Source organism: Suncus etruscus, chromosome 8 (assembly GCF_024139225.1).
Source record: "Suncus etruscus isolate mSunEtr1 chromosome 8, mSunEtr1.pri.cur, whole genome shotgun sequence".
NCBI classification, from domain to species: domain Eukaryota; kingdom Metazoa; phylum Chordata; class Mammalia; order Eulipotyphla; family Soricidae; genus Suncus; species Suncus etruscus.
The window spans coordinates 103,707,367-103,720,496 of record NC_064855.1 but is presented as its reverse complement, the minus strand read 5'-3'; the positions used below and the strand labels follow the sequence as shown (position 1 = coordinate 103,720,496).

Below are 13,130 nucleotides of genomic sequence, written 5' to 3'. Positions count from 1 at the left end.
TAGTGATATTGTGACACATTTAAAAATATTTAAATATTTAAAATATTGCTTTAGGTAGAAAAATATACCAATTCCTCATTTTAATTAAAAATTCTAATTTCCTTTTAAACCTAATTAAAAATCAAACAAAACAATCAAATATTATTTAGGGAACAAATACAAAATTCCTTTACAGTAGTAATAAACACTCCCTATTAAAAAGTTATTTGTGAAGGGGGATATTCTATTTATGACTGAAATCCAACTACAATCATACTTGTAATTGTGGTGCTTAAATGAAGATTTTATATATATATATATAAATGTTGTATTTGTGAACCTACTATTATTATTGTCAATACTGCTACCTCAAATAAAATGTTAAAATAAAGTTTCAAATTCCTAGTAAAAAAATGAACTGAAATTTAATATACACTTAACACTTTTTTTGTCTTTTGTAATATCTCATAGTATCATGTGATACCCTGAATATTCTGTAATAAATATGACATTGCATCTTTATTATGACACTTTCTAATGTATATTATGTCTGATCAAATATTTATATTTGATCATCAAGGTGTTTTAATAGGAACAATGTAAATTATTTTAAACTTTAAATAAAATGGTTTTCTTTAAATAAATTTTAAAACTGCCCAGGTTTTATATTGGTAAAATTACCACAAGGAACATCTATTTTGCTTGAAAGTCAAATAGTTTGTGACAGAGGAAGAAAACAGTATTGCAATACCCTAACAGTCAAACAGTATGCAGCTACAGTTCTTTCTTTCTAGAATCTTACAATGACAAAAGTATAAAACATGACAGTATAATTTTATACAATTTGAAAAATCAAATAAAAATCTCTGAAAACTGAATATTTGATGCATCTCTTAATATAACAGATTTTGTATGCCATACACATGTTATTAAATGGGTGGAAATATGTTAGATACTCATAGAAAAGCAAGTAAATAAAAATAAAACATGACAAAATAAATGCTGTCAAAAGCAATACTATTTAAGACATGGTTTCTCTAGATGGTTTTAGATAATTATTTCCAGCCTTTGACTACCCACTTAATATAATTTTATTCTCATATATTTGTACTTGAAAAACAGTAAAGGACTAAAGTAGCTGGAGGGACACTATTTAAAAGTGGCTAATTTGACAACAATGTAATTACTATTTTCACAACATTTCATTTTATTTGAAAACCAATATTCCTGACTTCTAGTTTTGAAATTGGTTCTTTTGTTATTTTCAGGTCTTGTTTCTCAAATGCAAAACTTATTCTTAAATTTAGCTATGGTGAATATTTTGCAATCCCTGTAAATAAATATCTCAATTTGGAGCCATCTAAAATTGCAAGAGCATATTTCCGAATGAATGGGAAGTATATTATAATCTGTGGTCTGTTTTATTTTCATAAATTTGGAATTGTGTGATTATGTGAACAATCTATTGAGTTCTTGAAATAAACTAGCTAGTTTTTGGCATTTCAAACAAGGACTTAATTATTCTCAACTCTTCTCTTTGCCCTACTGAAAAATAATGAAGAAAAAGGATAAGAACAGAGGAGATGGGGAGGAGGAATGATGGTGTTTTGGGAACTAGGGAATGAGGAATGAATGCCAAATGTGAGAAAATAAGTAAGAAAGACTAATATATACATTTAGTTTGAGTATTTTGCTAAAAAATATAATACCAAGGATAATGTAGTAGGGAAAGAAACCACTATCTTAAATTAAATTCTTATGTTTTAACCTTTGCTAGCTACATTGAATACAGACAATTTCATTCACACCAGTTTCATTTTTCTATAGAGGTTAATAGAGTAGCAGTAAAAGCCACACTAAGATATCCAAGTTTCCAAGATACTTGCCCAAAAATTCCACCTATGTATTTGTGACCCTCTTGCCTAAACAAAAGATGTACTCCAAGTATGACAATTAGAATCTTTTGATTACCTAACCACAATCAACATTTCCTTTTAAATTATTTTGAATATCAACATACACATTAGATAATGGAATATATCTCTTTTCTTGAGATAAGTTAAATTTCAAATGACAAAAATATATAGATGAAAAGTCTTTGTATTATCTACCTTTAAGTAAATTGGGTGAGATAATGCAACATATCAAATAGAACAAACACAGAGTAAGTAAACTTAGTCAATCCAAATTTGAATTTTCGCCCCAAATTATTACACATTGTCGTTCTCCAAAGTACCATGGAGATAATTTGCAGGTTCCTTAATCCAATCATACCCCACTGATAATGCCCCATTTAATTATTTATCTAGTGAACAACCTAAAATCCAAAATTCAATCGTTAAAAACCACATTTCTTATGTCCTTATATACATGTCAAATATAATGACAGGAAACCATGTACATAACATAAATAATTTGCTATTTAATTCAGTATAGTTTATGATGACACAATTCATTTTTAAAAAGTTTAATTTATTATGGCTATAATTTTAATCCTCTTAAAACAATTTGAGAAGCACACTTCATTTAAAAAAGTAGAAATGGCCTCTTTGTAGAAATCATCTAATTGCCATTTTGCAATAAGAACTATTCGGCACCATAGGAAAATATAAAGGAACCACATCAAGTGTCTGTGTGATAAGATTATGTAAAATAGTGCTGTGAATCTCAGAAAAAGGACACCAAAAACTTTTCCTTGGAAACTACTCATATTCTCCAGAATTATATATTTTATTATATGTCATTCTAATCTCTTATTTTTATGAATCAGTAAAGAAATAAAACTTAAATGCTTGTTGCATGGAAGATTCCACTAGCATTTCTTTTACAATTTGTACATCGTCATATCTATATTAACAAAACCAAAAACATTTTGATGTTTTAGAAGAAAAGCAACCTGCTATAAAAAATTAATAGCAACCCTGACTGTGAAATCAAACAGAAGAGCTTATTCTCCACATTCTAATCCTGAATCTAATATGGAGGAGGTAGGTGAAAATTAAGAGACACACCTTTGTTTTCCAAATATCATTAAACTCATTCCTTTCACTTTGAAACCAGTTTTCGTAAGGGAAAATATTGTGCAGAATGAAGACTATTTACTTCACTTGGCCTAGGTAACAATATGCTTTTTTTTTTTTTTTTTTTTAATTCCTTGGGGGAAACTCTTACCACCTGTTCAATCTAAATTCAAGCAGTTACTGTCAATTTACTCATGGGTGAATGCTGCCTCTTTGTGGCAGACTGCCACGGCAAATGTTTCTTAAACATCCAGTTCACCAACAATATTCCAAGTGAGAGTATGGAAAGATCCACCAATAGCAATGAAGCACCAAATTTGGGAGAGTTCAGACTCATCGAAATATTTCCAACTGTAGTTACTCATCTAAAGTCACAGGCAAACCTAACTCAGAAGCAAAATAAATGGTTTATGTCCACCCACATTTTGAACATTTAGGAAATGGACCAACTTGAGATGAGAGAATTCACCCAAAAGGTTGAAGATTTCTTTCTGCAAGTAAAATCATAAAAAGTTCTAGGCAGAATAGTAATGCTGACATGAAAAACACATCATCTTGAGGGAAAATAAACAATATATCACTTACCTTGTTCTGTGTGATAGATGAATACTTCATGAAAGAAACAAAGTTTAAAAATGGAATTTCATTAATGAACACATCAAAATACACTTTGAAAAGTTTCCTGAACCATCAAAGGCAAATGATATCTGTGTATATTTATATAGGTATATACATATTAGGGTAAAGGTTTCCTATTGAAATAAAAGTTACTTTGTCCCAAATTGTTAAGAATGGAGACTCAATCACAGGTAGCTGTTTTTTTCACCTTAAGTAATCATTTGTTGTGTATGTAAACATTTTAATGGGATTATTATGTTACTGACCCTACCCTGATGGGTGACTGTGCCCTACCCTAGGGTGTGACCTGGCATTCTGCTCCCACCCTAGGGTGGTACCTGATTCTGCTCCCACCATTCGGTGGTACCTGATTCCACCATTGGGTGGTACCTGATTCTGGGAGATAAAAGCAAGGGGCTGTGGAAGGCAGGAGGCTTTTGAGCTGGAACTGATGCGGAGGCTTGGGGCTTCAGTCTTGTCCACCAAATAAAGCTAATATTTTCACAAGCCTGACTGCTAGCTGTTTACCCACCGCTTCAACCTTAGAACCGCTGGCTGAACAGGGTGGCAGATGCGTGCTCTGAGCTCGAGGGAAAAGACCTCATCCTCCATCCCTCCATCAGTCAACCCCATCAAGGGCTGATTTGCAACAATCATGCTTCATATTTGACATAGTTATCAAGTGTTTATTCAGAAACTATTTAAAAAATTACATGTGCTGGGATACATATGAGACTGTAACAACAATAGCCCCATCTTACAGAGATCCTGTTTGTAATAATCATCATTGCTTGCTGCCCAGAGGAATAAAGACATTTGTAGAGATTTGTACAGTCCATCATTTGGTCTTCTGAGGTGCCATTACACGTGGATCTGTACAAATGCAACTGGGTTTGGTTAAACAATCAGAAATTGGCTACAATAGTAGTCAAATCAATACATCATTTTGGTTGACTAATAAAAATACTTTGAAGTCTTTTCTAATAAAACCAAAAACTTGCACACGATTCTCACTCAAATGGCCCAATTGATTGCCCTATTTTTTTTTTCTTTTATGCAATGAGATACAGTATTATTTAAATACAGATCCAATTGGGTGGGTGGGGTGCATTGGCTTTAAGATTTTTTTTTCCATTAAGTTCTCTGTTTTTAATGACTTCAAGTGCCTTCCTGATATCACTTCCATTTCGGAAATGCATCTTCAAATATAGTGGACAGCTCTGTGAAAATCATAGGCTAAATAGTGAAGGAAAGAGAAATGCTAAATGTGCATATAAAAATAGGTGCTACAATAAAATATTTGTATATTTCATCAATAAGTTATTTTGACTAATCAATTATGGATCATATAGCTCTGTAATTTTAATGATTTGTCCACATCTATGGTGATCCCTTGCAAGATCACAATACTTTTGCTTTTAATTCAAATGTCCAGAATGCATACAAACACATCCTTTAAAAAAGAAAGAGAAGGGATGGGCAAAGAGGAAGGGCGGGAGACAGACAAGAGAGGAAACAGGAGAAGTTGAAGAGAGAGAGAGGAAGAGAGAGAGACAGAGAGACTGAAACAGAGAGACAGAGAGAGTGGAAGAGAAAGAGAGAGGAACGAGAGGGGTAGAGGAAGAGAGACAGATAGAAAAAGACAGAGGGAAGAGAGAGACAGACAGACGGACAGAAACAGAAACAGAGAGGCAGACCGGGGAGAGAGAGGAGAAGAGACAAACAGAGAGGAAGAGAAAGAGACTGACTTTCTATGAAAGTTGGGGAGTGCAAATCCCTCCACAGAAGTCTTCAGACCCACCGGTGGCTTAAAGAGGGGGTAGGAGCAAAAGAGAAAGTATGGAATCAATGCACTCCCACCTTGCACCTTTCTTAGCACTTCAGACAGCCTCACACAAAAATAAGCAACCAAGTCAACAAACAAACCAAAAAGGACCGCGATCTTTCAGACCTTTCCCAAGTCACCGGCGCGCAGCAAACCGGCCTCCCCAGAGCCCTTCTCTCCTCCTCCTCTCCTCCCCCACAAGCCAGAAGAGAGAAAGGGATGTGCCCGATTGGCACCGATATTTCCCGCGTGGCCGAATGCAAAGGAAATCGCACCCCCTTTCAGTTATCTTCCTCCCGGGAGCTGAGAAATCTAGTGCCAAGGCACTTCACCCTAAACGTTGAAACAACCCAATGAATCAAAGAAAGGGGTTCACCGTCTGTGTCCGTCTGCACGCTTGCTCGCTTGCAATGCAAAAATCTCCCCCCACCCCGGGGGAGTTTCTTTGCCTTTTTTTTTTAATTTATTAATAAATTTTTTTTAGAACTGGCTAAATGTGGTCTGTTTTTCCAGCACTTCGAGGTAGTCCGGCTCAACGTTGAGTTTTGCTTTTAACTCCAGATACTCATTGCGGTTGGGTTCTACAAACACAGCACTGGGGGGGCTGTAGAGCACCGGTTCCCGTAGCCTGCCGTCCCCTACCCCCGGGTGCAAATACTGGTGGGGGGGCCGTCTCAGGTCATAGTTGGGGGAGAAAGTATAAGCGGCAGCGGGGGGGCTGCAGGGGAATTTGGGATATTCCGGGAGGCTGGTGCCGGTGGAGCAAGGTTTGTCCGGTTCCAAAATCCCCCTGTAAAAGCGATCAGCATCCTGCACCGGAGCCAGTAAGCCGTCCCGGGGCTCAATGGTGCTGACGCTATAGGCGGGGCTGCGAGAATGGTGGTGGCTTTCCCGCCTGTCGTCGTCCCCGGGTTGCAATTGCAGCTGCAACTGCTGCAAGGAGGCCGTTGGCTGCTGCTGCTGCTGCTGCAAGGAGGCCGGCGGGGGTGGTGGAGGCGGCGGCTGCAGCTCCATCTGCTGTTGCATTTGCTGTTGCATTTGCATCTGCTGCTGCTGCTGCTGCAGGTGATGGTTGCCCCCGTAGGTGACCTTGAGCTCGTGCAAATCTTTGTAATCCTCCACCGAGTTGCCCTCCCGGGAGCGATAGATGGGGTTCTTGCACATGTGGCCCAGAGGATGCGGGATATACTCATAGACGTGGCCCGCGGGGGTCTTGACCTTGGGCAAAGCGGGCCCACGGTGATGCACGTGGTGGGCATGCGGGTGGCCCCCCGCATTGCCTCCCCCGCCGCTGCTGCCACCACCCCCGCCACCTCCATACACGCTGTACTGCATGTTGAAGGAGCTCACGTCCGAGTTGTTGGTGCTCGTGGGGTCGCTCTGGTTCTTCTTGCGACGTTTCATCACCAACACGAAGAGCCCAGCGGCCACGAAGACAGACATGATAAAGACCAGGAGCAGGCTGAGGATGAGCACAGATAGGGGCACAGAAGAGGCACCCCCAGGTCCCCCCAAGCCCAAATCCCCTGGGCCTCCAGTGCTGTTAAGCAATCTCTCGGAGGGCATCTCCGAGCTGGTCCTGGCTGGCACCTGCTGCAGGGAAGAGGGTGAAGGCGTGGGCGTGGGCACCCCCACGTCGGAGTAGTCGGGGCACAGCAGCTCTGATTTGAGGGTGCGCATATCCATCTCGGCGAAGGCCTTGGGAGACTTGCAGATGACCTCGTCCACCAGCACGCCCACCTTGAGCTGCTCCACCCACAGCTTGAGGCCTACCACGTCGCAGGTGCAATGCCACGGGTTGTCATGCAGGTCGATTTGGATGAGCGACCTGAGTTGGTCCAGGACCCCACTCACGGGTAGTGAGGTGAAATGGTTACTCCTCAGATTGAGTCTCAGCAGGGTGAGGCCCGAGAAGACCCCCGACGGCATGGCCTGCAGAAGATTGTTGTTGAGGAAGAGCAGCTGGAGGTTGGGTACCGGGTCAAAGGTGCCCGATTGGATCTCCCTTATGAGATTGTACTGCAGGAAGAGATACTGCAGGCTTTGCAGGCCATAGAACAGCTCCGGGCTCAATCTCTCGATCCGGTTGCCATTCAGGTAGAGGCGCCTTAAATTGGTGAGATCCCCAAAGGCGCGGTCCTGGATCACAGAAATGCGGTTATTGCCCAGGTGGAGCAGATCCAACCCCGTGGCCTCCAGGAAGTCGCTCCTGCGCACCAAGGCGATGTAGTTCTCGGTCAGGTACATCTTCTTGGGATTGTAGGGCTTGGGCTGCAGCTCGGCCATGCTCTCGATCTTGCGCTCCTGGCAGTTGACGTTGAGGCCCAGATCCGAGATCTGCAGGTTGCAAGTGCACGCGGTGGGGCACTCCAAAGGCACCGGGGATTTGGTCTGGTAGGCGATGCTGGGGCCATAGTTGCTATAGCCCAAGTCCTTGGAGGGCTGCCTGGAGGTGGGGCGCACCCTGGGCTTGTTGGGCTGGCGAGTTCCTTTGGGGGGCTTCAAGGGGGGTTTGTAAACAGCAGAGGAAGAAGTGGCCACCGAGTTCACCGAGGCCGGAGTGGTGTGTAAGTACCCCGTGGTGCTCAGAGGCGTCTGGGGCCTCATCTCATAGTCCGAAATAAGTTTTCGGGGACAAAGTTCCTGCTTGGACACCTCATCCAGGTCGCGGCCGTGGAGGCGGAAAGGGGTCTCGCAAACCACGTCCCCCACCAGGGCCGAGTAGGAGATGCTGTCCAACCAATCCTTGAGCGAGATGAGCTCGCAGGAGCAATTCCAAGGGTTTTCCTCCAGCTGTAACTCCACGACTTTATCCATGTGCTGCAACAGGCCCACATAGGGCAAAAGTTTCAGCCGGTTTCCCCGCAGATCCAAGTGCGTTAAGGGCACAAAACGGAAAAGGTTGTTGGGTAAACTGGACAAGAGATTGTCATTAAGGATAAGCACCTGCAACAAATGCAGTTTCCCAAAAGCATTGGGCTCAATGACACTGATGTAATTGTAATCGACCTGTAGGTACTCCAGGCTTTCCAAGCCCAGGAAGGTATCATCCCGCAGAAGTTCCAGTTTATTATTGTTCAAATGCAACCTCCTTAAACCACGCAGCCCATGGAAAGCCCCGGTCTCAATATCCTGGATGACATTGCTCCCCAGGTGCAAGATCGAAGCCCCAGTATAATTGACAAACTCATTGGGATAAAGACGGCTCAAAAGGTTTCCAGACAACAAGAGGTGGTAGATGGGGAACCGAGGAGGGCTAATTTCAGAGAGGCTAATGATCCCCCGGTTTTCACAGCTCACAGTTAAAATGCCGTCCTTTTCCTCACAAGGACATGCATTGTCACAGATTTCCCCATAGTAATCGATGGTTTCTGCACACGAAAGGACGAGAGATGTTAGAGCGAAAGCTAGAGTCTGCAGCAGCCAGCTATGCATTTTTCTGTGAAGGTCCTGTTCCAAAGTTACTGGGGGGCAGCAAGTGTGCATTTTACATCCTGCAAGGGGGAGAGGGAAAAAAAATGAAAAGGGAATGACAGGATGTGACAAAAATATAAGGGATCACTCAGAGAGTCTCTGAAATCCAGCAGAGGGAATAGAAATGACAACTCCCCCCACCCCCATGGAACACTGACATTCTCCAGATTTCATTAAAATCTGATATTCCTTTGAATTTAGAGATGGATATAATTTCTTAATGGCCACAACTAAAGCACGCTGCTCTGCACGACAAAAGGGCAGGTTGCATAGTCCTGTTTTAGTATCTTCCCTGCTCCACCCCCCCTTTCAAAACCAATCCATAAATATACATAAAATGGCTGTCAGTTCAGTTGCAATGGTTCTAATTTAAGAGAAAAGCAGCACCATTTTACAAGTTCCCCCACTCACCCGCACCCCCCCCCTTTTCTTTGAGAACCTCTTCTTAATAGTTCACCCAGAAGAAGCTTCCTTTTTCACTGAGAAGGACCGAACCACAATACATGGGCTATTTTAAACCTGGGCTGGAAATACCAGGGTGGGGAACCTTAAAGAATACTTTTCAAAAGCAAAAGAGGTTGGACTAAAAAACATCAAAAAAGGACCCCAAAGAAGCTCTGAAATCACCGATTGTTTTGCAGAAGCTTTGAATGTGAAGAGACAGGAGAGAGAGCCTTTGCCTTTGCTTTGATGGACTCCAAAACCAAGCTATTAAGCACATCAGTGTCTTAATTGCAAGCACGGTGCCACTTAGCAGCACTTTGCTGAGAGCGCCCTGTGTCCACTTCTCATGGATCATGTCAGCGAGGCGGCCAAACCGCATCTTGAAGCCACTGAGATAGTTCTGCGCGACAGATTACCAAGAACTCAGAAGGAAGGCATCCGCAAACCCGGAGCACCTCCCAGATACCTGGAGTTTAAAAAGGACATTTCCACCTCTTGCCCAGACCAGCTCAAAGTAAACCAAAATGCCAAGCACCAAAGCTTCCCTTCCTAAGGCACCGCCGCTGTCGCTGTAGACCAGGGTTTGCAGAGCTAACCCTCCTCGATGAGTAGGACCTGGACGGCCCCTACCTCGCCAGAATATCCCCAGCTTTGGAGCTGCTTATTACATTTGCATCTACTTGCCAATTATTTACTACTAGCCCCCTCCCACCCGTTTTTTTTTATTTATTTATTTGCTTGAGGAAAGGGCACTCACTTCTTTTTTGGACTGGTTATGAGACAAAATAGAAAGGTGCAGGGGGGAGGGATAGCAGCAAGTGACAAAGGTCAGTGTTTTAATATCATCCATTCAAGGAATCATTAGATGTATCTCCAACATACAATATTTCCTCTCTCTCTCTCTCTCTCTCTCTCTCTCTCTCTCTCTCTCTCTCTCTCTCTCTCTCTCTCTCTCTCTCTCTCTCTCTTTTTGTCCCTTTAAAGGTTTCCTTCGACTTGCCACTCTGGTCCACAGCCAGCACGCTAATGGAAAGGACAGGCATGGGGTGTGTGTGTGTGTGTGTGTGTGTGTGTGTGTGTGTGTGTGTTGCAAGGGGTGGAGGCTGCATTTATTACAAACGTGTGTTCCGAAGAACCAATGTCTTACCCCCCCCCTCTGGTCACCCTTGCTTTCTGCATCTGGCACCTCCAAAGTCTGATGTCAAACCCCCACCCCCCTTCCCAAACTCAAGTCAAGACGTTTCTGAGTCACGGGTTCAAACCCAGAGCTCAGGATTTTGATCCTCGAGCCAACTCCCGCCCGCATTATAAAGAACCTCGACAACCACTCACAAGCACGCACACACACAGACACACGCACACACGGACACACACACGTGCAAATCCGCTGCGAATCGCATTCACGTGTGGCCACCCAGGCGTGTGGAGACGAGCCGGATTGACTGGCTAAGAAGCCTCGCCAGGCGCCCCGACCTCCCAACGCAACTGCAAAAATGCAAAAACCGCCTGCCTGCCTCTCCCAAAGCCGCACCAACACAAGCACCCCAGGAAAGCAAAAGATTTACCTTGACATTTTTTTTGCTTTTCCACCGGATCAAATCTGCACATCCAAGCCGTGGAGGGGGGGTGGGTGGTCAGGGGCCCCCTCCCCCTCTCTCCCAGTGCTTCCCCGCCCCCATTCAACTCCCACTCCTCCTATCAGCCTAGGACACCTCCCAAAAATAATAATAATAATACTAATATATCATGTGTCCAGCCCGTGTTCAACTCGAGCGTTTGCAACTTTAATCCACTTGGGCTTCTCCAGGGTGCAAAGAGCTGCTTCTCACCCCACTCCCTTTTCCCTCCGCCTGGCCATCAAAGACACCCGAAAATTGCAGAAAATAAAGTTGGAAGAGCCGCAGAAGGGTGGCATTCGGGCCGGGAAACGCACCTCCGAAGGAAGGAAATTCGTGGGTGCGCCGCCGCCACTGCCGCCGCACAGCACAGACTCCGGATTATCAGAATTGGGGGAGTGAGAGCGGGGGCGGGGGCCTGGCATTTGTTCTCCCCCAAAAGCCTAAAACCGCCCTCTGCTCCCCCCCCCATTTCCCCCTCCAAAATTATATATCAGATCCTGGAGCATCATCGCAATGGCACAGCCTTGCAAGAAGCGGCTCGTTTGGGTTGCCATTCCGCGAGGGGAGAACCCCCGCACCCAGGCTGGGGGGTGCCCCCCGCGAGCTCCGGGCACAGCTGCTCCGGCTCGCTCACACAGCGGCCCAGGCACAAGCACCCGGAGTTCCAGGACGCAAGGCTCACCCTCCCCCACGCCGCCCCAAAGCCAAGGATGAGAACTCGGGGTGGGGGAGAGTGGAAGAAGGCAGGGAGGGAGGTCGGATGGGGGGGGGAAGCAAATCACCCCAACACCACACACACATCCACACATAATACGCACACACACACACATCCACACACCCCTCTTCTTTTTCTTTTTCTTTCTTTTTTTTTTTTTTTTGCAAAGTAAAAGGCCGACTTACCCCTTCTCCAATCTCCAGGGCCCCACGCATCCTAGCCACCCTTTGCAAAATATATATATTTTTAGAATAAAATAAAATGAAATGAAAAGAGCACCTTTTCAGGGGGGTGTGCAGCCCGGATTGGGGAGCCCAGGCGGGGCGAAATCGCGGCAGACACCGAGGTCCGAGGTAGCTGGAGCTTTGGAAAGCAAAGCAAAGAGGCACCGGGACGCGCCACCATCACCGCCACCACCACCACCAGCAGCCCGGGGCCGCCGCCGCGGTGGCGACGGCGGGTGCCGGGGGCTCCCCCAAACGGCTCTCCCCGGCGCTCTCCGCGGTAGTCGAAGCGGGCAGCGGGGTTTGGGGGGGAGGGGGTTGGGGTTGGGGAAAGAGGGAGGAAAGGGGGCGATCGCGAGCCGCTGGGTTGGGAAGGGAGGCGAGGGGGAGGGTAAGGCGGAGGAGCGGCTGGAAAAAAAAAGGGGATGCGGGTGCTGGGGTGGCCTGCCTGGGAAGCTGCAGGCGAGGCGGAGCCGGCGCCCCCCGAAACCACGCCAGCGTGCCCGGAGCGCTCCCCCGCAGCTCACACACGCGTTCCCAGCCCGCAGCAACCCGCGCACCTCCCCAGGCGAATACTTACAGTGGCCATCTGCAAGGGGGGTGTGCAACTTTGTCCCACAGGCTTGCATGGGCCGCTGCCCCCTCCTCCAGGCCCGGGGGTTCGCCTCCCCTCCCCCCTGGGCTCCTCCGTCTCTTCTGTTCACCACATTTCAACCCCCCCAGGTCAGTGGCGCAAGCCCGGGGCCGAGCCAGAGGCGGCAGCGGCGGGGCCCGGGGGTGTGCATGCATCCCCCGCCTTCTTCTTGCAGCGCACGCTGTACATGGTAGCGAGGGGGCGAGCCCAGGGGGCTCCCCCAGGCTCCCCCCACCCCCAGGGCTGGCTGCTCTGGCGCTTGGCAACTGCTGCGGCTCTTCCTGCGCCTCTCGGTCTCCGTCCTGCAAACCCCACTCGCACCCGCGCTCTCCGGGCCGACCACCGACCGCCTGCAGCCGGGAGTTTAGTCTCGCAGCCGCTCCCGCCGCCTCTGGGCTGCTGTTTGCAGGGGGGTTTGTTTCTCTTTTCCCCGGCTGCCGAGGACCATCGTCATGATTTGGAACTCTCCAGCTCCGACCTCCTTTGGGGGGCCGGAGGAGGAGGAGGAGAAGGAGGAGGAGATGGAGGAGAAGAAGAAGGAGGAGGAGGAGGAGGTGATGGGGGGGCTGGAGCAGCGT

General features: G+C 46.1%; 1 protein-coding gene across 2 annotated transcripts; it reads right to left on the bottom strand.

The window, feature by feature from the left end:
• Window positions 1-5,229: 5,229 nt before the first annotated feature.
• On the bottom strand, window positions 5,230-12,615 carry SLITRK5 (SLIT and NTRK like family member 5). Of its 2 annotated transcripts, XM_049779028.1 has the most exons (3): window positions 12,499-12,582; window positions 11,880-11,919; window positions 5,230-8,936 (listed from the first exon to the last, which is right to left on the bottom strand). In XM_049779028.1, exon 3 carries the CDS (start codon window positions 8,926-8,928, stop codon window positions 5,923-5,925), a length of 3,006 nt encoding a protein of 1,001 aa, XP_049634985.1. In that variant the 5' UTR covers window positions 8,929-8,936; window positions 11,880-11,919; window positions 12,499-12,582; the 3' UTR covers window positions 5,230-5,922. The 2 variants fall into 2 exon arrangements, with proteins under 2 accessions (XP_049634985.1, XP_049634986.1); XM_049779029.1 differs by lacking the exon at window positions 11,880-11,919 and having other exon boundaries at window positions 12,499-12,615.
• Window positions 12,616-13,130: the final 515 nt, after the last annotated feature.